The sequence below is a fragment of the Pseudorasbora parva genome, chromosome 3, assembly GCF_024679245.1.
Source record: "Pseudorasbora parva isolate DD20220531a chromosome 3, ASM2467924v1, whole genome shotgun sequence".
In the NCBI taxonomy this organism is placed as follows: domain Eukaryota; kingdom Metazoa; phylum Chordata; class Actinopteri; order Cypriniformes; family Gobionidae; genus Pseudorasbora; species Pseudorasbora parva.
In genome coordinates, this window is record NC_090174.1 from 58,624,752 (window position 1) to 58,652,353 (window position 27,602).

Sequence of the window (27,602 nt, forward strand, 5' to 3'; positions counted from 1 at the left end):
TCAAATTGCTGTGTCCACAAGTTTATAAAAGCAATTAAAGAACTGGTGAGAGGAAATGTGTATACGTAAATGAGACCTGCGCAACTTTATTGCAGCATAATCCATTTCATCCTGGGAAAAATGAGCTCCAGTCTTCCTCAGCAGCTTCACAACTTCCTTGTGCCTACATAGAAAAATTACACATACAGTCACACGTTTAATTGACTTTGCCAGTAGTCCTGGTCAACAATGTAACCCCTCCTGTTCGAACCTGCCCGCTCCAAGCGGGACTCGAACCCTGGTCCGCCAGCATGAGTCAAACGCTCTAACAAGGCTAAAGGCTGCAACCTCTAGCGTCAGTCGCTAGAGCGTCTCTTGAGGTCAGAGGATTGAGATTTACTCGCACAGCGACTACTAGCTGGCCCATTGGATCTCATCAATAGCAGCTGTCACAGTCGCTCGGCCAATCCGTTTCACAATGCTCATTTCAACCTTTGTGGACTTCAAAGCTGTGACCTTAGAACTTGGCACTCTTCTAAGGATGCAGCTTTCGAATTGGGACAGCTATTGTTTTGGTATGAGTGTGAGTAAATTCTATGCTAACTATGAATGATTATATGGCGAGTTGCATTAGAACAGACTTGTGAATAGGGATGCGTTATACATCGGCCACAATATCAGTATCGACTAATTCATTATTAATGTTATTGTTATCGGCCCGATAAGAACATTTTCCAGATATATTAAAGCCAATAAATAATGGATGATTTCCTTCAGCTGAGACACTTAAGATGCACACTGTTCGCTGGGATGGCTTTTGAATTACTTGAAATATGACAAATCCCTTCAAAAAGAAAAATATGGTTAAGAGCAATATGCAGAACAAGTCTTATTGTCAATTGGATACTTGGGATATTGCTTTTAATGGTGAAACTGTTTTATAATCAGGCTCTCAAAAATTATACAAAAATTTGGATGTAGGTTTATAGGCCAATATCTCGGTTATCAGCTTTCAAAAATAAAGAATTATCAGTTATAGCGCATCCCTACTTGTGACCCCGTTATTGGTCGAAACCACCAGTTTAAAATCAGTGGTCTTGTCTAGTTTGTCGTGAAGACTGTCTGTATAAATGTATGTGGCAAAGAGTTAATAACTTTTTGTGGCCCTAAAAACACTTATTTGGAGTAAATCAATACTACCTGAAGGAAACAGCACCATGAAGTGGTGTATCACCAAAGCGATCTCTGGCATAGACTGTGGCCCCTTTACTCAGCAGATGCTCCACCACTTCCAGATGCCCCTCACAGGCAGCGACGTGGAGAGGAGTGCGGCCATCATAATCTGCCATGCTCAGGTTACAGCCCTATGTAGAAAGTTATGAATCATAAGCCATATCCTGATTTGCTAGACTGCATTTAATACTACAAACCAGAACAGCGGACTTGTTCACATGCTCCTGGATAATTTTTCATATAATAAACAATATTCAAATACAAAACAGTTGCAGGCATATACTACCGTACACTGTAAAAATAGGCTGTTTATTTGATTGTACTTATTACGGTAGTGTTTGCCCTTCTAAATGGGTGTCAATAGCTTACCATTTTCCTTATGGCCTCTAGAGCTTCAATATCTCCAGCCTTAGCAGCAGCACAGGCCAGAGTGGGAGTTATTGCATCTCGTATGGCTTCAAGCTCCTGTGGACATCAGTAATATCAGTATAGTTGATCTGACATCTGAGCCTCTTCTGATTTATTATAGGGTTGTATATGTACCATTTTGTAATCATCATTTGTTTACACTAAAATGCAGTGCACCAAACTGGCATGACTATTTAGTGAAATTGTTCCCAAGTAGGGGTGTACACTAGAGACTTTCGCACTGGGTAGTTATAGGAACTTATAGGGTAGTTATGATCACCCCAGAACTAAGGTTACGCATGGTCTAACGCTCTTTTCACATAATTAAATGTAACAGCTTGAATTAGAGAACATTTCTGAATTAGGGTAATGAAATTAACATGTGACTTTATTAATCAGCTGTGGTGGTTACATCATGGATCTCGGACTGCCCTTCCATCTGGCATCTTTCCATTCCAAACAGTAATTGGTTTTTATTCTCGGAAGGTGTGACGATGGGAATATGCGTGTCATCAATGCATCTTTCTATCAATGCATCTTTCTAACTCTCAAAATAACTCTCGTCAGGGGGCGGCAGTGGCTCAGTGGTTCATGTAGATTGTCTACAAACCGGAAGGTTGGTGGTTCGATCCCCGGTTCCACCTAACCAAGTGTCGAAGTGTCCTTGAGCAAGACACCTAACCCCAGCTGCTCCTGACGAGCTGGATGGCGCCTTACATGGCTGACATTGCCGTCGGTGTATGAATGGGTGAATGTGAGGCAAAAATGTAAAGCGCTTTGAATGGCCATAGGGTCTGTTAAAAGCGCTATATAAAAAGTCCATATGTTCATTGGAAATCCTAAAGGAAATTCTAATTATTACGTTACTTCCAGATGTGACAGATGTTATGAAGTGAACGTGAGGTTCCTTTCTAGCCCCGTTTCTAGCCAAAGTGACAAAATAACTCTCGTCAGACTGGTATGCTGGAATGGTATGCATGGACTTATCTAACTCTGGGGGATATACGGTGAATAAGCTAAAGTCCCAAAAAGTCAGTGTGTTACTTTAACATACTTAGAGTTTTCACTTAACCTCCTTTCTGAAACAGGCCTGTTCATTTAAAGTACAAAACAAAGTTAAAAAGAGAGAAAGTGCAGGTTACCTCTTTACAGCTACTGTTGAGGGACTTGGCGATGACCTTAATAAAGCGACTGTCGCTGAGAGAAAGTTCTGGACCTTCCAGGTCAGCTCTCATCTCACCACGCAGGTTGGTACTCATCATCTTATGAACAAAGAACAGGATGAATTAATAAGTAATCCAAAACAAGTAATAATCATCATCTAATTTTTATTATTTACAATAAAACTACTGCTTTTTATTATTATATGAATTAAACTCACATTTAAATCAAATTCATGTGAAACAACTAACAAAAATAGTTAAAGAAAAGATTGTAAGGTCAATAAGTTTCTTAAAATATCTACAACAAAAATTATACATCAGAGCAAGGTTAGTTCAGTTTGTAAGATGCCATGTAGCATGTAATTTGTATATATATATATATATATATATATATATATATATATATATATATATATATATATATATATATACACGGCACCCTTAACGCAGCGCTCATTTTCTGTTTGATCCGTGGCATAGCCCATAGTTGGAAAAAGTGAGAGCAGTCATAGACGCAAAGAATGCAACAGCAAACATTAATAGGGAAAGAAAAGGGTTGAAAACCAAAAGTGCATATTGCCTACATAAGCTACCATATTTTCTGTTTAACTTTTATTAGACTCCAGGTCTAAAATAAAGAAAAGTGTGTTTTTTCACTGAGCACATTCTCTGCAGTCTGAGCGTGATGCACTGCTAGCTCACTCTCGCTCATATCTGAGGTAAATCATTAACACCATCGCTTACAGTACATGCGTTTTATTGAAATAAATACATTACAGTCGGCTAAAACGAATACGCAGGTTACTTTTCTAATCAAGAGCGCTCCCGAGTCCGTGTTTATCACACTGTACACGTGAATTGCATCACAGTTCGGCGTGCACACACACACACACACACACACACACACACACACACACACACACACACAAGATACCGGCAGCTGAAAAGGGAAACGCACATCTCTTAACGAGGCCACACTATCGCTCTCAGGTCCACATGACAGCTTTCACATTACCAATTTTTCATACGAACTGTGTCCTGTTCTAAATTAAACTGCCAGTGTAAAAACTCGCTGACCTTTGATACGTCTAGTCTTGATGCTGTATTATTTATTATTATTGAATAAGTATGGTTTCACTAAAAATACATGTACATTTGCATAAAGCATGCATATTTGTTCATTCCATGTTGATTAGAGTATTAAAAACTTAATTTAAACTTAATTTAAGATACATTTACAATTGCTAAAAATGTGCGATTAAATTGCGATTAATCGCGAGTTAATTCATGACAATCATGCGATTAAATATTTGTTAATCGATTGACAGCCCTTTATATATATATATATATATATATATATATATATATATATATATATATATATATATATATATATATATATATATATATATATATATATATATAAAAATTCATGTCTCCAATTGAAAATTGAAATTGCATCAATTCACAGAAATTCAATTTGGCCAACTGTAAAATGTAGATGTGATCAGTCACTAGAACATTTTCAATTGGAGACATGCTTTTTTTTTTTACAGTGTATATATATATACACACATAATTTAATCTTTTTAATACTATTTACTTTACACCCCATGACATTTTTTTAACCTTTTCTTGAACATGGTATAAAAGTCAAAAATAATAAGAAACAAACATGAATACAAGGAGTATGACAAAGAACTTGGCATTTGTATCATTCGAAAGTTTGGGGTTTGCGAGTTTATATCTCAGAATTCTGAGATTTAAAAAAAAAAATTTAGTGGCAGAAACGGCGCCCAACTGCGTTATCTGACACGTCCGCCTTGCCATCGTGTGAGATTTTTGACACACGTAGGCCTATGTCAGCATGACAGAGCTAGGGTGCGTCTCAATCATCTCACTTGTTCAGTAGTCAGGGCACTGATCAGGGTGTCAGCCCACTGACTTATTGTCCTGATCAGTGCCCTGACTACTGAACTATAGGGAACTGATTTAGATGCACCAAGTCCGACCTCGTTCGGACGTTAATTGGTTCTTCACAGATTTTGCTAATCTCAAATGAGCCTATAAACAAAGGCATAGATTGATGATGCAGTGAATGAGTGTGGAATCATGGAACTTGGCTCCTGCTGTGGATGAGTGAATGCATTCATGATTTTTAACATGACTGTTGTGATGCATGGCGCGATAAGAGACAGATATCAGCGGCATATGCGCAAGTCCAGGGGGATAAAAAGAAAAAATGAGGTGCTGAATGAAAATTAAACGCAAGTGCTGAATTACTACTCACTCTGGTCATTTTTTTCGACGAAATTAAACTGGTAAGGAAACGCAATGGCTTTTCACTTGTTGAGCCCCTTTCACACTGCACGTCGGACCCGCAATATTCCCGGAACATTGCCGGGTCGCCTTCTGTGTGAAAGCAACCACGTCCCGGGATTGATTACCGAATTTGACCTGGGTCGGGGACCTAGTAACATTGCGGGATTTGACCCGGGACGAGCGCTGTGTGAACAAAAGCCAAAACTAATGCCGCAACGTGTACGTAGTTATCGTGCGACTCCTAGAGCTTGTTTTTTCAATAATACAACCCTGCAGTGCCAGAAGAGCTAGTCGGTGTTTTAAACGCAGAGAGTGTTCGTATACAAAAGAAACTAAAATTAAACAAGCAGAAATGTGTGCAAACTGGACACAAGTCGAGACCACTGAGCTCCTTACTATCCGCGCTGAAGCGGAGATCGCTCGCCATTATACGTCACATCAGGATGTCACGTGTCAACTCGATCCGGGACCGTTACGGGTTGTATGTGAAAGCGCACATATTACGGTATTTCGCTGGCAGTGTGAATGGGCCAAATCTAGCGGCCCGGGAACAAATGCCGGGTCGCATTATCCGTGTATTTGCCGGAATCGCAGTGTGAAAAGGGCTTTGGTCTACTCTACTACACCATGTACTGCAAAAAAGACAAGAAAAAGTAGGCTATTCCATTTACAATCCTGTAACAACACCCCTACTTCCCACGCCCCTCGGTGTACGTTATTAACCCAAATGTGGTTTAAATGTATTTTTTGAAGAGACATTTTTTTCATACCTTCTTCTTGTCTTCTGTACTGAGTTGTTTTATTGCCAGCACATAGGAGAGTTTTGTAAGAGCAGCTTCTGGGGTCATATCACGACCAGTGATCACGCCAGCGCCATGCAGAGCCTGCGAGGGAATATTAAATTACACACTCCTGGAATAAAACAGGCTAAGATTCATTGTTAATGCGTAGATATTCATTCGTAACTTTCAAAGACAATAAAAATACTTACCATACATTTGCATAGATGCTAAAACATACTATGGTTGAATCAGCAACATTTAAACATGGCATTATTACGTTTTTACAGCTACAAAACGTTACATATTTATGAATCTTTCACATAACAATATCTGTATAATTTCCCTTTTAGCATTTTATAGATAAATGTAAGATCCCTTAACCCTACTCCCTAAACGAAACACACATTTTATATTGGTATGTGTAGGAAAATTAATTTTTTTGTAACAATAAAGCATTAAAAAGATATTTTAGCTTCTATTTAAGCCTTTAGCGTCTGTTGACTTCAACAAGTGCTCTGTGTTATCTTGTCTGTGAAAACTCTGTGTTTGTGTCTGAGTTCAGACTTTATTGTTTTCGTTTGCACTCACACTATATATACACGAGAGAGAGATTATGGCGAGCGAACAGCATTACAGACAGTGTGTTCCTCCCTGCTCATGCTACATCACGAGCGGGGATACACATTTGATGTGTGTTGTTTGTTTAGGAGAGCAGCACGCGCAGTCTGCACTCGAGGGTGCCGGCTGCGAGCATTGTGAGGTGCTGCTCTTCGCGTGCTGCGATCTCACCGGGCGCTCTTCGAGGAGGGCCGAGGCTCAGCGGTGGCTCATGGCGTGGGGATCGCAATTGTAGGGCCCTATAAAATCTGTTATTTTTTCCCAAATTCCGTTTTATTTTTTCCCAAATTCCGTTTTTTCCGTTTACATTTTTGGGAATTCATTTTTTTTCTTTTAGTCAAAAAGAGTGTGCTTTTAATGTTAATATAATAGAACATAAAACAAAAAATAAGAATGACCTTAAATTTAATGAGGTAACAAACATCACATTTACTTTTTAGGACAAATACTGCATGATGCAACATAACACTGCACTTCAAGTACTTCAAATATTAATGTTTATGAGCTTTAAACTTTCCGGTAAAATGCATTATATTAGTTTATATAAGTTCAAATGAAAGTGCTCCATTATTTTTCCCTTTCAAGTTAATTTTTTTTTAAAAGAACAAAAAAAAAAAAAAAGAATCATCTTTTACATACAGTACTGTGAAGTAAAACATTTAAAGCTAAAAATTAACATGGAGAAAAAAAAAAACATTTCACCATGAAATTATATAGTGAATTGCTCTGTTTAACAATAACCATTATGATATCCAGAGCTGTGAAAAATAAAAATACAATACATGAAAACACAACACTGCCAGAAGTTTTTTCCTTCAAAGGCCCCTTTAAATGATTAAAACTAGAGGCTTATCTTAACTTTAAGATTACATTTATCATGTAAACTACCCATATAGGCTACAGCATGTTATATGCATGTGTTTGGAACAGAGGGAAACACGGTCGCATTTGCAGCAGATATGTTGCCTAATGTGCCCATCATAAATTAGAGCACGAGAATGATATGGAACACCGGACAATCTGACAGAATGGACAATATTTGTCTGTATTTGCAATACACGAGCCGCGGTACAGTTGCCCGCGACCAACGCTGCCTGCATAAAAGAACAACGGGCGCACGTGCAGTGTGAAACCGCCGTTAGCGTCGAGTTTCTTAACTTTTTCGCTGACGAAAGCAGAGCCGTGGAGACCAACACTGCCATACTTTCATTGTTTTGAAGGGCGAGCTGAAATGACGGGAGGGGTTGTGTCGCGAGAGGTTTGCTTCCCTTGGTCTGCATTTTCCTCAGACATAGCCTACGTTCTCCTCTCACACGACACTGAATTTCATTACAAATATGTAGAATTCCGGGGAAATCTGCGTTAACACTAGATTCCGCGCTAATATGCAGATTCCGCGTTAATATGCCACAAATATGCCGCTTCTCTGGGTTCGGGAGCCCGCGCTGCGGTTTTTCCCACCCGGGGGACGGCCGCGGCGCTGCAGTTATCTTCCTCTGAGGAGGTGGATGTCTGCAGCGTCGATTAAGGGGCTGAAGACTCGCCACTTCAGACCCCTGCTAGTGAGGAGCTCATGGAGGTTTTGAGCAGAGCAGTGGCCAAATTACACAGCGACTGGCCACATGAGCATAATGAGCGAGCCTCAGTTAAAAGCAGGCTCGACGAACGCTTTCTCCCCTCTCACTCTGCTCAGCCTCCAAGGCGGAGCTTGCCATTTTTCACTGATCTCCACACTGAGGTGCCGAGATCTTGAAAGCGGACCGTGTCTTCACGAATTTCCAGCCCCTATACATCTGTATATAGTAACATCGCGGGGCTGAATAGACACGGTTATGGTCATATCCCTAGGGTAGAAGAGACGCTCGCGAGCCATCTCGCCCGATTCGGCATGGGCCATAAAAGCTCCATCTTTGCCCACTAAACCTCTCAAAGTTACATCTTCGTTAGTGGGCAAAGCGTACTCGGCAGCAGGTCAGTGTTACCGACAGGTTCCTGGAGGCGAAGAAGCAATCCGCAGCGCTCAAGCAGTTTCTCCCCCATAAGCCCCAGGTCTGGTCTGCTGCTGGGCGGGAGCAGCAGGCACCGAGTACAAGCTCCTCACATAGAGCGCAGCAGAAACAGAGCATCGCCACCCGCATACCCCCGCAAAAAGCGTGGGCACTCTCAGGCGCAGCCTTCTAAGGGTAAGACTGATCTGAGGACAGTCATTATTTCGAGGAAGGCTGCGTCTTAAAAGTCCTGACGCCTCCGGGCCCAGGACGGTGAGGGTGATCCCCTCCGCGGGTGAACGGTGTTTACCGCAGCATACGGTACCGTGCGTCCACGGTGCCCTCACAGGGTCGTTCCGCCAACCCCGCCCAAGCGCCGGGGCATGGAGGGCCCTCGCGGAGGGAAATCACGCTGCTGGGCCAGTTGTTCCTTAAAACGTTTTAATACGTTTCAGAAAATGTAGAGTAGTTTGTCTTTAATTTTGAATGAATCTTTAACCCTCCGGTCCTCTTCGGTCAAAAATGACCGAAACATTTTACGTTTTGAAATTTTACATTTTTTGGTTCATCCGAATGGGATGACACTTGGTGACTTTTTTTGCATTAGCTATGTGAACACACAAAACAATCATGGAGATGTTTCGGTTATATTAAAGGGTTGTAAAAAAAAAAGTCACACTTGTCTCCTTCGCGGTCAAAAACGACCGACATAGGAAATGAATGAGAAATACGTAAAAATACAAAAACTCAGGGCATCTTTTGGTGATACAAACCACAAATCAGCCATGAACCAGGAAAAAAGTGCATAGCAATGTAGGGGTGACACTCTAAAATATAAAGAGTGCAAAATAGACACAACCAGAGTTATTATGACTCGAGAACAATAATTGATTTTCCTATGAATCCTGGACACATTGGGTTGGTCAGAATGGAATGGATAGGCATAAAAGTTTATTGGCCATATTTTCTGATGAATTTAGAATAACAAATATATTACAACAAGCAGTCAATAATATGATTGTATTGTTATATGTTGTGAGACACCGAACCAGCGCGGTAATGTGACAAAAGAACGAGACTCAGAGTCAGACCCGAAGACTCGAGAGATGAACTGTTTCTGCATTCATCCTATGGGGACTTGAATGAACGACTCGAACGAGAAGACTAAAGAGATGAACTAATCTTTTCTTGTTTCCGGTGACTGCATAACCTTGTCCAAATGCTGGGACTTGATGAACGAATGACTCGAGAGATGAACTAATCTTTTCTGTTTCCAGACACATGTATGACATATGAGGCTTTCACGGCCCAGATCAGACATGATGACGGAACTAACGGCTCAGACCAGAAGTCACGAGTGTAGAGTCATGAGTCACTAATCTTTCTATGGATAAGATGTGATTTAATGTGAAGTGACTAAAGAACGAACGATTTGGATCGGGTGGTGAGGCGAACTAACAGACTGCATAGGCTACATTGCCTGAGGCCATAGACAGTAAAAGAAATGGACAGAGCTATGCCATTGACTTCAACGGCGGAAAGTGATGTCAGTAAAGCAGCACTCACTTCCTGATGGCTGAGTGAACTGCGCAGGCTCAGACTGAGCTTGACGACGTAGATGTGATGTGAGCCTCCTGTCTGACAGCTGTAGGTCTTCTAGTAGTTGTGGAAAGTGAAATCTGAATCACGTTGTTTAAATATTTTCTCCCGTTGCTTTTGGCTCACTATGGGCTTCTCCCCATTCTTCCCCCTTGACTTTATCAGACTTTATGTCTCTACGTCCCCCCGACTGCCTCATAGACAGTAAAAGATTGTCTGCGAGCGTCTCCTCAGGTCTATACGGTAATTTCTCAACTGTGCGACAGTCGCGTTGGTTATAGTTAGCCTATTTTTAATAGTTATAAAAATAACTATAAAAATAGTTAGCCTGTTTTTACAAAAACAGCTTCTTCGAGGCTATAGTGTAATGGAGGTAATGGAGCCTTTTATCCATTGTCGTGTTTCTTTATAAATAAACAATGGACAAATTGAGTCTTTAAACCTCTCAGATGTAAAGTTATTCACTGTCAAAGTGACTCAAATGAATGGGAGTCAATGGGATGCTAACAGCAGGTGATGGCTTGGTTAGCAATGGCAGCCCCTATGGGTGGAACGCTTTCCGAGTGCTAGATTACCCTCTTGCCTGAAGCAAGCTAAGCAATTAATTAATAATTTCTTTCTCAAAGTTTGGCAATGACTGCATTAGCTCAGTTTTTTAAATTTTATTTCAATACTATTAAATGTGTTGAAAAATTTAACATGTAGCATTTTAATTAGATTCTGCTTAAATGAACAGAATTACTTGAAAAAAGATTAGTTCATTTTGCTGAACAAGATTCAAAGATCGGAGTCAGTAAAATGATCCGAACTTCCCATTACTAATGTAAAGAACGTTACGTGTTGTAGAATTACACTCTGCGTAAAAATATACATGTATTCTTATACGGCCTTAAGCAAACTCCCATACCTGGCCAGTTTTATATATCATTTCAACCGAGCCTCGGAGGCACTGGGTGCAGTTGACAATAATGACTCCTCTGTCGGTCGCTTTTTTGATCTCAGCCAGAAAGTCCTTGTCCTTGTCGGGAGCATTACCGCAGCCGTAAGTCTCCAATATCATCCCGTCCAGAGGCTGCAAGAAGGCCTTGACCTGATGAAAGCACGAATCTCATTTAAACTTCTGAAACTTCCAAAAGTTAAGCCGAAAATGAAACTTGTCAGTATTTACTAAACCTAGTAAAAATATAAAATAATAATGAACATGTTCATGGACGTAATGAAGAAATTTTGAGAAAATATGTGGCAAATATAAGCAGATATATAACCACACGGCCTTACTGTATTAGAAGTGATTCCTGGGAAGAGTCGCAGGACACCCACATTACAGTTCAATTCTGTGCTGAGAGTGAATTTGCCCGGACTGGGTTTCAACACAGTATCCCAATTAACTAAAGAGAAGAAATTAAGCATAATACTCAAAATAACAAGTCTGCATAAAATAAATAACACTACATAATCAAAAAAGAACATTTCAAGCAGTGTCCTGTAATGTAACATAATACACATATAAAAATTTAACATTTTCTTAATCATTTGTGTATCGATATTATTACACATGCAGTTTTTATGAAGAGATTTATATCTGTAGGTAATTCATTCTTCTCCCCACAGGATTATTAAAGTGAACAGAAAATGATTAAAAATAGTTTTTTAAAAACCTACAAAAACTAAAATCATAAACAAACAACAACAAAAACATTTCCATTAACTAAAATAAATATTGACTGAAATAAATGTAATATAGCCTATGTAATAAACAAAAATAAATTTCATATAAAAATCTTCCCACGGTAACATTTCTCATTTTCATTTAGTTTACCTGAACTAAAATAAGTAAAACTAAAAATTATTAAATACTACAAAGACAAAAACTAATTAAAATAACTAAAGCACACAACAAAAGTACTAAAAATGTAACTAAACTTTAAAAGAAAATGTAACTGATTATATAAACTAATAGTCTTCCAGTCAATCTTCCGCTATACATAATTTTTGAAGTTTTATGCCAAATATGTATAACATCTACTCAACATTTGTGACTCCATATGTTTGTGATTGCTTCTAAGAGAAAAAAAATTAAGTGTAATCACTTGCTCAATTAAATGTTGTTCCAAACCATGCAATTAGATACAAAAGTAGCCTAATGACTTATATTCCAAATCTTCTGAAATCATATAACAGATATGCACCAACATATGCACCAACATTTTGTGTGATTTTTTTGGGGGGAGACAAATAATAGATATATCATATGGTACTAAGATTAGAACTAGAATCACTTGTGATGTCGATTTCGGCATCGGCATCGGCTAATGGCGGCAGGTTTGGTGAGGTAAATGCATCAAAGCTTGCAGCGTCCACTTTGGTGGCACGATTGCCCCTGTACAGCTTGTCATAAAAAAACAGGCAAACCTGTAAAGAAAGACAACAAAGGATTTTTTTCTGGTCCTTTACTCAATTTATATATATATATATATATATATATATATATATATATATATATATATATATATATATATATATATATATATATATATATATATATATAAAATGATTACAATAAAAGAATATAAAATTATAATAATTGTGCTTCTTTGGCATGGCAGAAAAAAAAGTCTTAGAAGAAAAGGTTCTATCGTCGCTACATATTTGGAACCTTTAAAAGTTTATATATAGAAGTTGAGTATATATGCTAAAAGGGTTCTATAATGACAAGAAAGAATCCTTTTGGCACTTAAAAATGGTTCTATATAGTCTTCTAGTAGTTGTGGAAAGTGAAATGTGAATCACGTTGTTTAAATATTTTCTCCCGTTGCTTTTGGCTCACTATGGGCTTCTCCCCATTCTTCCCCCTTGACTTTATCAGACTTTATGTCTCCACGTCCCCCCGACTGCCTCATAGACAGTAAAAGATTGTTTCTGAGCGTCTCCTCAGGTCTATACGGTAATTTCTCAACTGTGCGACAGAGTCGCGTTGGTTATGACGCAATAGTTAGCCTATTTTTACAAAAACAGCTTCTGCGGGGCGATAGTGTAATGGAGGTAATGGAGCCTTTAGAACACTGCAAAAAAATGCTTTTCTTATCAAAGAAAAAAATGAATTTTTTATCTTAGCAAAAACTCTCTTAATTTTGAGGTATTTTCCCCCAAAATAAGACAATTACGTTTGCTTGTCTAGTAAATACTTCTTGTTTTAAGAATGTTTAGATGCTGGGACCAGAAACAAGACAAAATACTAAAAGCATTTTTTGCAGTGAACCTTTTAGGGGTTCCAACTCTGTAGCGCCGATAGAACCTTTGCTTCTAAGAGTGTAGGCTAATGCATTACATAATTATATCAACCACATGTCATATATTATTTCTTGTATTTTATTAAAAACTGTCTTCTATATTTTAAAATAAAATTATTTAAATGCTAAAACAGGATAGTTCACCCAAAAATTTAAATTCCGTCATCATTTACTCGCCCTCACAAAAGACGATATTTTGGATAATATGGTTAACCAAACAGTTGTGGGGAACCATCAACTTCCATAGTAGAAAAATAAAAAATACAATGAAAGTCAGTTGGGCCCATCAACTGTTTGGTTACAAACATCTTTTGTGTTCAGCAGAAGAAAGAAATTCAATTCAGGTTTGGAAAAAATCGTGATTCGGATTGCGTGTCAAACTGCCAAACTGCTGAAATCACGTGACATTGCAGGGTTGCCAACTTTTATGGTCAGGTTGGAGTGAGAAATTATTATTATTTTGTGTGTGTGTGTGTGGGGGGGGGGGGGGGGGACTTAATTAAGTATGAATTCATATGTAGTATATAGCTTACTCTACATAATAAGGAAAAATCTAGTGTTTGATCATATCTAAATATTTATTCAAATGAAAGACAACAATAGATTAAATACATGTATATTTATTAAAAAGCCATAAGGCAACTATAATGGCTATACAAATTAACATTATTATTTTTTAAGCAATAAAATGAATCTAATTTACCGCTTTGAATTGGAATTCTCTATTTTTACTTTAAAGCAGCACTTGGCAACTTTTGCTCTCGGGGTCCCCTCTACAGTTTGGAAAAAATAATGTCCTCAACTACTGTCGTAAGCTCTGTCATCCTACAACAGGGGATGCCATCGCGTGTGCGTTTGTTGACATGACAGCCCTGATAGCCCTGAACTAGTGATGCGCGGGTCGTCTCATAACCCGCGGACCCCGTATGTTTATTTAATGGTCACGGGTGCGGGGCGGGTTGTAAAAATATATACAGTGGTGCGGGGCGGGCCAAATAACTTCATAAAAGCGGGTTGGTGCAGCACTAACAGTTAACCTGAACACTGCAGGAGGAGTTCACATGCAGGTGTTCTTCTGGCGGCGCGTGTGAAATGCCTTCATCCCAGGTAACGTTACAGTCAGTGGCATATGCTTCAGCATGTCATATGAATATAATTTCATGGGTTTTATTTTTTTCAAATGCCAAATAATCACGATGCTCACGTTTACAAGCCAGCGTCATTATAGTAGTCTATTGGTTAGCGTTTTACAGAATCTGTATGATACTTCAGTTCAATGTTTGAGTGGTCGGTAATCACCGTAACAAGCAGGACAGCATCGGTCGGGCACGCCTCCTTCAGCTCACGCCGACGAGCAAACGCTGGTCACATGTTGATCCTCGTCCTGCCTTTAATCACAGCACTTTTTCGTTTCCTCTTATTGTTTTCCTCCAACAAAACCTTTTCTTTCTTATTTGTCTGTGCTGCTTCGGACATGACTATATTATCCGACGAACAAAGTTGGGCTCGCACGTCCGAATGTAAGGAAGTGTGGGTGTTGGTGGAAGTGACGTATATGCTGTAAAGCAGTCAAATTTTGTAGTTCTTTTTGTTCTCGGGTTACTACCCGAAACCCGAAGTTTAAAAGTACGATTAAAAACGATACAGACCCCGTCAGGCTATGGCAGACGTGTCATTCAACCTATTGTAAGTCGATTTATCATCACAAGAGTCTTAAAAAATATATTATGAAGGTTGAAAAGTTACCTAGTGCTGGTTTAATTGCTACACAAATTGAAATATAAATTATAAAAAAATATTAGAAGAAATATATTTTAAGTGGTCATTAATTGACAAAAATTATATCAGAAATAGTATTTAGTAGCCTATAGATCTCTCCAAATTATTCAATAAACATTATTGAACTGAATTATAGAACATTTATTTAATTGAAAAATAGTAACGTATATGGTCACATTTGACCATCAATGAGTATGAGTGTGACCAATTAGTAAGGAATACCTGAGGGCTAAATACAAGAATAAAATTAATGTTAACAATGTTGCATCTCTATCACTCTCCATAATAAAACGACCCTGTGAATATGGCTGACTTAATAATCAATGCACAAGATGTACTCTCTGCAAACATCTGTATAGTGATAGCTGTTGTGTATCCGCTTAAGCCATTGAAATGCATTGACACCGCTCTGGAACTATTGAGCGCTCCATGAGTCACGTGACTGCGCGCGCCGCCGGGAGACGAGAGCATGTTGCAACTCCGCTTTGCAAAACCTCTGGCTTTAACATTAGCGCCAAAACACTATTCATTGTTTGAATTTCGCATTAAAACTTAATAATAATTATTTTTTTAAAAAGCTATAGGCCTAGCTTTGTTTAATATAAAAAGTAGGTTTGGCAATTTGGCGTGAGATGAAGTTGGGCAGCGTGAGAGCGTGACACAGAGCCTGAAAGCGTGTGTGTCATGCCAATCATGAATCAATACGAAGAGAATCTCTGAAGAGAAGACAATGCTGAATAAAGTCAGAGTTTTTGCTATTTTGTGACCAAAATGTATTTTCGATGCTTTAAGAGATTCTAACTAACTAACTGATGTCACAATGGACTACTTTGATGATGTTTTTATTACCTTTCTGGAAAGGGACATATACCGTACATACACTTTCATTGGACGGACAGAAAGCTCTCGGACTAAATATAAAATATCTTAAACTGTATTCCAAAGATGAACGGAGGTCTTACAGGTTTGAAACAGCATTAGGGTGAGTCATTAATGACAGAACTTTAATTTTTGGGTGAAATAACCCTTAAAGCATTGGACCGTATCTTGCACATATTGCATTTATGATGGAAGCAAACGCTTCACTCAGAGAATAAAAACTCACCTCAGGGATGGCAAACTGTCCTGCGATCAACAGCGCCCCCAAGAAATTGTCCCTCGCATCGTTCCTCAACTCATAGATGGGCACCTGCAACATATAAGATGGTTGTGGAGTTAACATAATGTGTTTTTGATGACCACTAGTTAAATTTTAATATTGGAGTTAACTTTAAAATGTCCTACTTCCTTTAGTGTTTAATGTTGCAGTTTGAGTTTGAAAATGTCTGCAAAAATTACAAAGTCACTTCAGACAAGGTTATTCTCTATATCGGATCTGATTCTGAACTCCCTGAATTGTCTCCATTGTAGTCTTTCTTTCGAGAACAAATGTCACAATATCGTTCATTCTAAAGCAGTAACCCATGATGCAATGTAAAGGAGCATTGCAAGCTTTGACGCCTCTAGTTGATAGGGCTGGGCAACAAACTCAAGCCCATCTTTAATATCGATAGGCCTACTTCATATCAATGACCAATCACAACATGTTGGTGAAATAGAAATGCTTGATATGTGTAACACAAAGGTGAGTAAATGATCCATTTAAAACGTCACGTATTACCTGTGAGCCAGTGATGATGACAGGCTTTCCCAGATTCTCACACATGAAGGATAAGACAGAAGAGGTGAAAGCCATGGTGTCTGTGCCGTGCAGGACGACAAAACCAGTGTATTTGGTGTAGTATTTCTGTGAACACATATATAAATATACATATATAAAATATTCACAAATCAGTATATTCAGTCATGTCTAACTCAGTGCTTAGTGCAACCTTTATATGTCAGTTTAAAAAATGAAATGTGCTGCAGCTCAAAGCCACAAATCAAGATGATTGAAAGGGAAGCACCTCAATGCGGTTTCCAATTTTGACCCAGTCACTTGGGACCATATTAGAGGAGTCAAGGAGGGGAGGGTCCTCTGAAACTTTATATACAATCCTTTTTTTCTGTTTGGACAGTCTGGGGTGAAAAAAAAGAGAGAACATGTTTAAAATACAGTACAACGATAACGTTTATTCTAAAAAGGACCCAAACATTGATAAGCTCTAAAAGAAAAGCAATACTTCTTATTTAATTCAGCAAAGGCCATTAGGCACACATGGGTTTAGCTCAAAGATGTATTATTTATTAACAGTGGGATATCGGGGCACCTTCTGTATTTTAAACGAAAACTATTTGTGCATCAACGGATGAGTGAATGTTGTAAAGCAGCAGACTTAACTAATCGCTCTCGGGCAAGTCAATATGCTATTGTAATGAAAAGAGAATAAAAAAGTGAATGCCTAAATAACTTAAGTAATAAGTAAGTGAATAAAGTTAATACATAACTTTATTCTTCATACACTTTTGTTATTTAAAACATTCCAGACTATTCACAAACTACACCTCAATGAAAGGTAATATATTCGAAAAATCCTAATATTCTATAGATATAACAATACTATAGGCATAACATTATGACCACTGACAGGTGAAGTGAATAACACTGATGATCTCTTCATCACGGCTCCTGTTAGTGGGTGGGATATATTAGGCAGCAAGTGAACATTTTGTCTTCAAAGTTGATGTGTTAGAAGCAGGAAAAAGGGGCAAACGTAAGGATTTGAGTGAGTTTGACAAGGGCCAGATTGTGATGGCTAGACGACTGGGTCAGAGCATCTCCAAAACTGCAGCTCTTGTGGGCTGTTCCCGGTCTGCAGTGGTCAGTATCTATCAAAAGTGCTCCAAGGAAGGAACAGTGGAGAACCGGCCACAGGGTCATGGGCGGCCAAGGCTCATTGATGCACGTGGGGAGCGAAGGCTGGCCCGTGTGGTCCGATCAAATAAATAAATGCAGAAATAAATAAATATAGAAATAAATGTAGAAATAATTACTCATTTTCTACGCATATTTATTTATTTATATATTTATTTATTTTTGCTTTTTTACATTTCTTTGTATATTTATTTATGCATTTATTACTTTTTAATATTGGCAGCTTTGACATTCCATAGATAGACCCTTTGCACACGTGATAGTTGACTACATAGAACTAAGGCCGCCAATAGGGAAAAAGTTCTGCATAGTGGCAGTAGACATGTTTTCAAAATGGGTAGAAGCACTAGCAATATCCAAACCAGATTCACAAGGGGTGGCAAAGCTGCTCCTCCAAGAAATTGTGCCAAGATGGGGCATACCAGAGAAACAAAGATCAATTCCTAGGACCAACTGTGAACGACAGCACCCCCTAGGAGAGAACTGGGCGTGTCAAACTGTTGTGCTAGGGACAGCAGAAGAGGAACTTGACTTGAGAAAGACTGCGCTCACTAGTTCCTGTTATTCTAGGAGTGGTAACTACAAATGCAAATACTCTGTTTGAGTTCAACCAAGGATAACTAAGGGTTACAGTTGTTACTATAACGACAAAACCAGCACTTAGACCTTCAGTAAACAGGAAAACAGGGATAACATTTTTTTCCAACAACACTTCTTAGCTTAGAGAGGTAATCTAAGGCGGGTGGGATACATCAGCAACTAATAGCCTACTCTGCAACCTCTGAAAATAAACGTTCTAGAAAAGTCTATAGTTTTCCCAGAATCAGACCCAGAGAGGAACAGGAAGATTATGAATTAGAAGATGAGTCTCATGTTGACCATGAATGGTAGCCATGAAGTCGGGAAAATTCGAATTCAGTGTGAAGGAAACAAGGCATGTATGTTGTCTATGCTAAAACAAAGAGCAATGAATGTACAAAACAATGTTGGTGGTGTCTAGAAATGAATAGAATGTGGAGAGTAGTCCCAATACAGAGTATAAACGCAGAGGTATTGAAAGGATTAATCCCATGTGCAGTGAATTGCCTGTTAAATGTAGGAAACTGAAAATATTCAGATAGCAATAAATGTGCAGAACCAAAGGACACAACCGAACATGCTAGCGTGAAAGGATGTTGGGAGGTGAGGCCAGTCCACGCACCTCTCTGCTTATGAAGGAGGGAGGGTCAGAAACAGGATATGGTGGGTTGGTCAAAGTGTAACAGGACCATAGAAGTAGTAGGAAATCAATGTAAGCTAGACGAAAATAATACAATAGCCTGCACTTTTGTGAACAAAACAGGCATAACCACACCAGCTACTGTTTAAGTTTGTGGACATAAGGCATACCATAGCTTGCCTAAGGGTTTGGTTGGATGTTGTTATCCGGATTTTCTCCATGTAGGTGCATCAGTGTATGTAACAGAAAGTGAAAAGGAACATAAGGATGAGAGTAATAGACTAAAATGTAGGTCATTTGAAGAAGACAAAGACCAAATGCCAGAAAGGTACCAGGGAACTAAATTATGGGACCGATGGACAAGCCGTGGTGGGGCAATGACAGGATGGCCACTCTTTACTTATGGAGGAGTAGCAGCCTTACTGCTGAAAATAAATGGGTTAGCATGGCAAGTGTTAAAACTAGCCAACGAAACTGAAGATGCTCCAGATAGCTGAAGAAAGATAGGGAAGCTGTAATACAAAACAGATTGGTTTTGGACATGTTAACTGCTGAGAAAGGAGGGGTATGCAGAATGTTGGTAACATCATTCTGTTTCAATCTGCCTAATGTCAGCAGAAACGTCAGCAATATCATCGATCACATGAAGAGGGCAATTCAGACCCCACCAGATAGGATTAGTTCCTTTGATAGTTGGTTCACTGGATTAAATATGGGTCAAGAATCTGTTGATGGCATTGTTACCAACACTCTGCATTATCCCCGGTTTAATTATTTGTATCCCTTGCCTGATAAAATGTTGTGGGAAGTTGCTAGAGAGGTTTGTTACACAAACTATGTTGAGAATTGAACCTCAAAGTTACGACAGTATGGGTAACGAGACAGCTTTAGATGAAATAGAGTCAGATGATGAACATGCTTACGATTGAAATGCATAAACTTAAGATTTCAAGTTGAATGAACTCAAAATCATAATTAATTACAATAGCTCGCTCTGGTCTTGCTTTGATGTGATTGGCCATGCCAGGAGTTCTGTCTGGCAAAAAGAACTAATTCACTGATTGGAGGACATTTACAAAAGGCGGTCCTTTTCAAATTAAGATGGAGACTTTTTAATTGTGTGGAATCTTAAAATCGGTAAGTAAAAATGTGTAAGTTAAACATAATAATAATATGTCAGCTAACTTATAACTAACCAGACTGACTTTATTTTTGTTTTAATGAAAATAATAGTTTCGTTGGAAGTCACCATGATGGAGATAAGTGTTTGCTTTAGTTGGGCTCTTGACTCTTGACTGTACAATATTATAATATAATGTTTCTCTGGCTGTTTTGTGTTTGTGAGATACATTTGGGAAGGAACACAAAGTCAAGAGAAAATATCCTCATGTGATGTGGTTTAATCATTGACGATGATAACATCATCATGTAGTGGCAGAATCCCTGATCGCAGAGTCTAATGAAATATTAATACAAATGTCCATGAGATTCTTTACTCTGGTGGTAATTAAACAATTAATTATTTTATTTTTTGTGCAAAAAATGTTTAAATCTACGGCATTAATTAGACATGCACAGACATCAAGAATCCGTGTATGAATCTCTACAATGGTGACAATAAAAAAAAAAAAAAATCCGATAAACAGATCAACTCTGAACATAAAACAAGCTACAAAAACATCAGAACAAACGAGCAAAAGTAAAAGCAAATACTAAGAATCAAAGGAAATGTGCCACAATTCAGATGTATAATTTATTCATGCTGCAATGTATGCTGAAGTTTTGATTGGTTGTACCCAGCATGGTATACTGAACTTCTGGTGTACCCAGTTTGGTGAACTTAACAATTTAATTACAGTGAACGTGAGCACCAAGTTAAGTGAACTTAAATATACAAGTTTTTGGAGACTCCATTACTCAATTGAATTGAGGGAACGAGTTTACTCAAATGAATTGAGTTCAATCAACTTATTAGGGATTTCAGTGTCTATGGTAACACCTTCATTATGCAAGTAGAGGTAACTGCAGACTGGAGCAATGGGCGTGCCATGAGGTCGAAAGGAAATGGGGCGTGCCGCGAGGTATGGGGCGTGCCGCGAGGTCTTCTCGTCTTTTTACAGTCTATGACCAGGACGCGAAAAGCTTCCTTTATCCGCATAAAAGCGGACTGAATCACTATAACTACACAAATAATTATACAAGACAAAATACATTTCTTTCACTCTAGTGAACTAGGGAGCTGATTGAGACGCAGGGTATGTTACCTTCAAAACCTTCTGTATGGCGCGGGTTACGTGACGTCATCACCACCGCAACTTTTTTAGTCAATCATTAAAAAAACATTCATACTGTTTGTGACATAGGTTTGTGATAAATGCACTTTTTTAACACATCACTTGAATATATTAAACATTTATTTTTGTATTGCCCTTTTTCTATTTCAAATTGGGACAGACTTTAAAATAGATATTCCTAAAATAGAAATTCCAAGTATTAGATTTTAGAACTTCATGGCATTTTACTTTGTATCCTAAACCCGTATTTTTCTGGATTTTTTTTAAATATAATTAAATTATTTTGCTGAAGTTTTATAAGCATGACACAAATGAAAGAACCCTTCCTATATTACCTTTTAGAAGACTGATCTCACACTTTGAAACGCTTTCAAACATGAGATCACAAGACAATAATTTTTCTACCTTGATTCATAAACTTATATTTGTGTATTTATTTGTATTGTTCATTTTATACTTGTTATTGTTATTCTCTGATTTACACATTTTGAGCTGTATTTACAATGCTTTGTATTCATCGATTTTATTGCATTAAACTTGAAATGTCTGTACTTGAACTAAATAATAAATTAAAAAATTATTAAAAAACTAATTATTATTTTAAAGATAAAAATGTCTCCTGACACTAGTAAAGTCATACTAATTTTGTACTTTCATTTAAAGTAGGCTACATACAAACTAAAAGTAATATTATTTTTATAATAATGGTAAAGCAAATGTTTTTGCTGTATAAAAGTATATATATATACATACATATACATACGTGTTTGATCAAACACTCATCATATAATATAAAATGAAGTAAAACCGGTTTAATAAACTACTTTTAAGTGACATTAATCAAGTAAGCAAAACAAACAACATTTTATCCAAAAAACATTTATTCAATAGTCATTTTTACAATTAAGTTTTTTAAAATGTCAGTTGAATTCGTCATCAAAGGCTTGTGTTCAAGTCAAAACTTATTCCTCCACCTCCACTGATTCATACGATAGTAAAACTAAGGTTACTGCTGATTGGCCAACGCAGTCGCCAGGAGGAAGCTCCTTTGACCAATGAGAAACCTCTCACCACGCCCCTACCTCCTGCCACGCCCCTACCTCTTGCCACGCCCATTACTCCAAGCTGCAGGTACCCCTGTCTCTCATTATGAGGGGCCAAACAGGAAATAATTCAATGTAAATCCGAATATAGCTACAACTCTGAATATATACAGGGTGTCCGCGGGGTTTTAAAAAGTATTAAAAAGTGATAAATCAAAATTGTCAAATTTAAGGCCATTAAAAGTGTTAAATGTGGTCTCAGAGGTATTCTTTTTTTCCAAATTAGGTATTATTTTTTCAGACTATCAGGTGTCCTATTCTAATTGAAATTCTATCTGCGTTCGCGTTAGTTCGTTTAAATATTGGCTTTAGCATATCTGGGCACATAATCAAAGATCTTTCGTCTCCGTCTCAGCGTATGTTTGATGCTGACGTCATATTCAGCGGTCGTTTGGCATCATCTCAGAGCACTGCGCGCTCAACAGCAGTGGCTGGCTTACGTTTTATTTTAGACTTGCTTTAAGGCATATCTTCAACGACTATCCTCATGAGAGCAATCTTAAATGATTTATATAAAGTCTAAAATGAACAAAGAGTTGTGAGAGAATGAGGCGCGATCCATAGACAGTATATAAACAGTGAGATCCGCGTGTCTGTCTGCTCTTAAAGGGACCGCAGCCAATAAAGCTTCCTGTCAGGGAACAGAGAAAATGACTCGCTGCTCTAGACTAAATAACTTTTGTAGCTTATATAAGGATTAACTAATTTATAGTTTATGCAGTGCAGACTGCATATAACTTTGATACCTTTATTAAATATCTGTATATTTCCTAACTGTTAAGACAGGAAGGGCAGGAGTAAACATGACCTTTATTATGGGTTTATGTTAGCATTGTATTAAGTTTAACTAAATTAAAAACTGTTATATTTTTGAAGCCTAATAATAAATGTAAAAAGATGCCAACAAGTATTTAAACAAGTATTTAAAATATACTGTCTTTATGTTGTTTCTACATTCATTTGATTAACTGTGAAATTATTATATTAAAACATATATTAAAAACGTACAAAAACATTTTTTTTTATTGCGATTAATCTAGTTAAAGTTTTTAATCGGTTGACAGCACTAGTTTTTAGTATTTTGTTAAATTCAACAACTTATCACAGTTATAGAAATGTAATATTTGGCTCAGGTTTTGTTGTTGAAAATAAAACACTAAATAATTGAATTGCTGAATTACCAATTATTAATTGAAATCAAATGTGTTTGCAGTAAAGCTTCTCCTTAACCAACCTTTGTGAATGTTGAGATGTATTTAACTGTGTCTGAATGATAACTTATTACAGATTTCCTCCTGGTGTCGATTCTAAATCTATTCTTTTTTTTGTATGTTATATATGTCAAAATCTGTGTGAATAATAGAAAGGTCGCTGATTAACACTTGCAATTCAGTGTCGTGGTGGTTTTAAAAAATATTCTGAAGGTAGTAAAAAAGGTATTAAAAAGTAGTAAATTTTACTTAAGGATTGCTGTATATACCCTGATATAGTTATAACTCAGCTCTGAATATATAGTTATAGCTCTGAATATATAGTTATAGCTCTGAATATATAAATGTAAATCTGAATATATAGTTATAACTCTGAATTTATGAATCCTGAATATAAAGTTATAACTTTGAATATATAAATATAAATCTGAATATATTAATGTAAATCTGAATATATAGTTATAACTCTGAATATATAAATGTAAATCCTGAATATATAAATGTAAATCTGAATATATAAATCTGAATATATACAGTAGCCTACGTGTGCATCTGCGTGGGAACTTACGGCAGCACCAGCGGTTTGTCCGGATAGCGCTCATACAGTTTTGTTTCTTGTGCGTACTGCTCATCATGCAGAAGAGGGAGTGTGCGTAGATATTTTTCAAGAGCATTAGGTTCTGGAACCAGACCTGCGAATATAGGGGAAAAAATTAAAGTTATGAACAAATGCACCAAAAAAAGAAGAAAACAAAAAGATGGGTTTTCATTAGGAATGTTAACGATTAATCACCGATTGATTCATTGTCAATAATAGATAAGCATACACAGCGCTGGACTGGGGCTAAAATTCGGCTCTGGCATACCCAGCACATCCGGCCCATGAGTTCCCTGTGAATGTTTTTGCTGGGGTTGGGGCCTTAAATTGGAGTATATAAATAAAACTAGGACAAGGACAAATAATGATAGATATGATCGAATTTGCTGCAAATGCAGATAAACTTAATAGGCCTATTGCATTTTTTGTCACACAGAAATGCCCTTGGCAGTAAAGCACTGATGATTTTCAGCTAGGATGCAGTGAAGTAAATTTACTTCTATTAAATGCTGTCATCATTTATTCACTCTCATGTCCTTCCAAACCTGTATGACTTCTGTGAAACAAAAAATAAGATGTTTTGAAGAATTTTGGCAACCCAGCCATTTTGGTTAGGCTACCCTTTGAATAACAAACTCAAATCATTTTATTTTATGCTACACAGAAATAAATTCATTTAGGTTTGGAATGACATTAGGGGGAGTAAATGATCACATTTTTGGGTTGACCAATCATATTTTTTAAGAGTTAACACATCATTTAAGTAAGACACTGATAAATATCTTTCATGAGGCTATTAAATTTCATTAAATCTATTCAAAAAAGTTAATACATTTTTTAAAGAGGAAAAAAAAGCTTTGTCCTTAATTCATGGGATCCAGACTTTAAAGCTGTTTTATAGACTATAGTTTAACTGTAGGCCAGTTTCATTTAAATGTAAGATCATGGTAGTCACAGGATAAAAAACATAGACTGTACAAAGATTGCTCCTCATTATATGGCTATATGGTTTCTAAAAATATATAAAACATATATAATAAACTATTATATTTGTAAGTAAATAAAATGTAAACACCTGTAGGAAATACGAAAACAGCCTCTAAAGTGATGTATATTCTGCAATATTAATTTAAGTAATTAACATTTTTAATAAATGTTTCTTCTAAAACGCCATATTTCTTCGCTGTTAGCTGCAATGTAAATTGTGGTTCTGCTCAACTGAAACGTTTGTGTGTATTGCCGTTTTCCACTTTACCTAATACATGCTCTTTTCAGCTGATTCAACACAGAACCTGTAATGTTTCCATATCATACGATTGTATAACACAAAATTCGGAGTCAAAATGCCGTATAGAGCAGCATTTAAACGCAGCGTACGTTCGTCAGCGGCTGCGCTGTGCGGATTTTCACCTTTTGCAGTTCCATGCGCTCAAATAAATCAATAAAGAGAAAAAAGCGCCTAATATGGAGGGGAGGTCTCTCTCGCTTCGGCTTGTCAATTCAGAAGACAAACCAATGGCCCGCCGTCGCTGCATGTTGTCAGTGGTACACAATTATTTTTATTTTTTTTAAAACACTACCGGCCCCAAAGTGCGTCGGTCCACCGGGCAAATGCCCGGTATGCCAGATTACTATTCTAGCCCAGAGCATACACAAGTACACGAAGCTTGCGCTGGTTATTTTACAGCTAGAGTTTGTGTGTGCATTCGCAGCCTTTGGTTTTGTGCCAAGTTATTTGTGTATATGTTTACAATTTACAAATCAATTAGGAGTCAGATCCGCAAATTATTCCGTCACTACAGGGAGAAACACCCTGATTTATTAATAAAGTAATGTAAAAGCAGTAATTTACTCAGGCATGCGTTGTCTGGTTATAGCATGAACATCCGAAGAATACGTTGAATTGTGTGTTATCGGCACACTTGGTGTGCATGTAAACGTGCTCATTTTTACATCCTGCATCTACATCCACTGAAGATGCAGAAATGCTGGTTTATTTCAGATAAACATTTATTTTTACCACTGATAACCATTAAAATAGACTGGCATTGGCAATTTAAAGATGAAAATCATACACCAAATTAATTTATAGTCTAATATAAGAGGTAAATGAAAATGTCGATGTCAAGTTGAAATAGTTGTTTATGTCAAATTGTTATTTTAGTTTTTACTTGAAAATAAGCAAATAATCTAGCATACATGCTCATACAATTGGAATTAGCTTAGATCTAGAGATGCAGAGCATATTTTATTTACAGATGCCAATTGGTTTGATATTCATAATGGCATTAATATATACATTATAGATTCATCCCAAATCACTTTCCAAAGACCCATGATGCATTAATATTTACAGATTAAACTGCCCCCTCTTAATCAGGTTTTTAATAGCCTATATCAGCAATCAAATAATCACATAAGGTTTCATACAACATAATATCACATAATTCTGCGTAGTGCACAATATTATTTGATTATCATATGTGAACCCTCATGCAGGTGTGTGAGCACTGCTGATATCGTTTACCTCCATGATCCTTCATTCCAATGGTTCCGCCGGTGTATATGACCAACACCAGCACCTCCGTGTCCAAATCATTCTGCGCCTCAAACGCGTCAGGTCGACTTAGACTGCCTCGAGAAAGAGCTCGACCCAGAGAGGACATGTTTGCGTAAGAAGGAGCCGGAGTGTTTCCTTTCTGCCACATCGCACTCACTTATATAGTGGTGGCAATAAACCCCTCCCTCTGAACCACTTAAAATCTCGAGAACCACCTTCAACACTTTTCACAAAAAGCAGCCGAAAATGAAAGTAAAGTACAAACAAGTCTCCATATCAGTCCCAAACAGTCCCCGTTTTTCATTAGCTCATGTCAGAAGCTTTAGATCTTGTTGGTCCGACTTTGTCAAGACAACCCTCTCAGCCCCGAAATTCAGCTGCCGCCGCTCTTTTCTTTTCTTTCTTTCTTTCTTTCTTTCTTTCTTTCTTTCTTTCTTTCTTTCTTTCTTTCTTTCTTTCTTTCTTTCTTTCTTTCTTTCTTTCTTTCTTCTCCGCTATTGTTGCTGTCATTTTTGTGTGTTGCGCTTTTATTGAGTAGGTCATCCAATAACAGAAATAAGTGATTTACAACAACAATATGATGCGGGCAATCAACCCTGCTT

General features: G+C 37.5%; 1 protein-coding gene across 1 annotated transcript; it reads right to left on the reverse strand.

Moving 5' to 3' along the window:
- Positions 1 to 27,106, reverse strand: LOC137071659 (60 kDa lysophospholipase-like). Its single transcript, XM_067439842.1, has 13 exons — positions 26,968 to 27,106; positions 24,468 to 24,534; positions 24,387 to 24,405; positions 16,822 to 16,947; positions 16,267 to 16,350; positions 12,372 to 12,504; positions 11,371 to 11,480; positions 11,000 to 11,182; positions 5,876 to 5,989; positions 2,763 to 2,882; positions 1,582 to 1,677; positions 1,180 to 1,343; positions 1 to 163 (listed from the first exon to the last, which is right to left on the reverse strand). The coding sequence occupies exons 1-13, from the start codon at positions 27,104 to 27,106 to the stop codon at positions 1 to 3; spliced, it is 1,518 nt and encodes a 505-aa protein (XP_067295943.1).
- Between the last annotated feature and the right edge of the window lie 496 nt (positions 27,107 to 27,602).